The sequence below is a fragment of the Palaemon carinicauda genome, chromosome 15 (assembly GCF_036898095.1).
Source record: "Palaemon carinicauda isolate YSFRI2023 chromosome 15, ASM3689809v2, whole genome shotgun sequence".
Classification (NCBI taxonomy): Eukaryota; Metazoa; Arthropoda; class Malacostraca; order Decapoda; family Palaemonidae; genus Palaemon; species Palaemon carinicauda.
In genome coordinates, this window is record NC_090739.1 from 25,526,716 (window position 1) to 25,529,215 (window position 2,500).

At 31.5% G+C, this 2,500-nt stretch overlaps 1 protein-coding gene across 2 annotated transcripts in view; it reads left to right on the plus strand.

Annotated features, from left to right (window-relative positions):
- Window positions 1–2,500, plus strand: part of LOC137654527 (opioid-binding protein/cell adhesion molecule homolog) — a 50,134-nt gene that overhangs the window by 30,836 nt on the left and 16,798 nt on the right. For both annotated transcript variants that reach the window (XM_068388234.1, XM_068388236.1), the window contains exon 2: window positions 2,060–2,171. In XM_068388234.1, coding sequence (XP_068244335.1) covers window positions 2,060–2,171 — 112 coding nt within the window. The remainder of the gene's footprint in view (window positions 1–2,059; window positions 2,172–2,500) is intronic.

Here is a 2,500-nt window from a genome sequence, read left to right on the forward strand (position 1 = left end):
TATATATATATATATATATATATATATATATATATATATATATATTGCATTTATACATATATATATATATAATATATATATATTGTATTTATACATATATATATATATATGTGTGTGTGTGTGTGTGTATGTGTGTGTGTTTATGTGGTAAACATAATGATCTACCCTTAACCAATCCAACCAAAACTACTGTATATCTCTAGCCACACCAAAATTTAAAATATACAAGAAACATCAGATATCATAAGAAATTAGGTATGCTGCATTTTTCTGGGAATTATTCAGATATTTTCATACTCCCCACCGTATAATCTTTCTGAGATAGGCAAATTAGAATCTGAGATTGCCCGGTATTTTTCCGAAATGGCTCTATGAAAAATGCAAAATGTTCGATAAAACTATGCCGTAATATTTGGCAAAATTACCGACAGAGTGACTGTGACTGACTTAACCTTTCCAGCATAACATGCGATGGAAAAGGATCCCGTGTTGGGAATATGTTAGTCTTGCTTGCAGCCTGTATTTCTCACATATGTTTGATGTAAGTCACACATTCGTCTATATCACGAAGGCTTTATTAGTTACCAGACCAATATCGGCTAAAACATTCTCCTCCTGGCTAGTGCAGTGGTAACGTATTGGCCTGGCATTCGACCCCATGCCGGGACCATGAGTTTAAGCTGTTTACTGGGGAGGATACTGCTGTGGTTGTGCACCACAGTGGGGGATTGGACTCGCCCGGCTGACGTTCTAGTGAGGATCTAGAACTGAAAACACACACCTTTACCATTAAAACTAGACTTCTAAAGCTTAAATTAGTTAGTTTAAAGTCGTAACCAGAATTACAACTCCGGTCTTTTATCCGGAACTACAAGAAAGGGACCTTCCAAACATTACCCTTCGATTGAAATAAAATCGATTAAATCAATCATTCATTTTTATTTCGGAGGAATATAAATGGAACATTAAAAGCCAAAGGGAGATCATTTATCAGTTGATACTCTTTGAAGAATACGATTCTTTTCTGAATAATTCAGACTGTTACGCGGATACTATCTAGTATGTCACAGACACGCAATGGTATGACTAAAGTGAAAGAGGTACATAAAAATTTATGAATCGTGTTATTGCTTTCGCTATTACTGTAATTACTGCTGTTACTGCTACTGCTACAGGTACTTATATTCCACTGCACAATCTGAAGGGATATCGAGAGAAAAAAAGAATATGCGAATTGTTGGAGAAAATAACAATTAATTCCTTGTTTTCTCTCAACATTAGAACACAATAACAAAATAGAATTACACGAAATATGATCACCAATTTTTATCGCTAAATTAGAAAATCGGTAAGTGAAATTAATAAATAGAGTACGTTTGATAAGATAACATTTTCCTGCGTTTTTAGAAGTCAAAAGATGTTGTAATAAATGGCAATTATCATGTCAACGATTAGCATCGCACAAGATTAAATTGCCTCACGGTACATGTTATTACTGAATGAAAGTATAGTGTACCTAGAAGTCAATATCCAGATAATTCTTCTCTCTCAACAATAGCAAATACCCGCGCAGATATACACATGCACGCGCACACACACACAACCACACACACACACACACATATATATATATATATACATATATAGATATATATTATATATATACATATATATGTGTGTGTGTGTATCATATACATATTTAAATGTTTATATGCATACATATGTATATATATATATATATATATATATATATATATATATATATATATATAAATAAACATTTAAATATGTATATGACATACACATACTCACACACACACACACATATATATATATATATATGTATATATATATATATATATATATATATATATATATATATATATATATATATATATATATATATACGCACATAAGGCTAACACTACCAAGACCGATAAAATCGGTACACATGCCCTTGAACATCCAAGTGCCAGGGCGTGGGGATAACAGCCTCACTCCATAAACACGAATTGTATGCACGTCTGAAATTTCAGTCTCTTATCCTTCTTTTTCCCAGATGATCTTCAAGACCTGGTGCGGCCAGTCCCAAAAAAGGATTCTATTTGTATTGTTGGGTTTACTTACCAACACATCACTGGGGAAATACCGAAGCGACCATACGGCGGAAGGTGAGGAAATATTACTTTTTTCATTTTGTCTTGAGAAATTGTTTGCTATAAAAATGATAACAACAGTATATATTTAGGTTTGTTATCATTGCTTCTTTTATCTATCTTGTTATCATATCGGTTTCGATAAGCAGATTCAGTTGAAGGTTTATTATTTTCATTATCATTATTAAAATCTTTATTACTATTATTGGTAGTTATAGTAATATCAATGATAAGTTATTATCATCATCTTTATCATTATTTATAGAAACCAAAAAAAAAAAAAAAAAAAAATCTCATCTAAAGAATAATCGAGCTAAAAATTATACAAATTCAAAAACACAAAA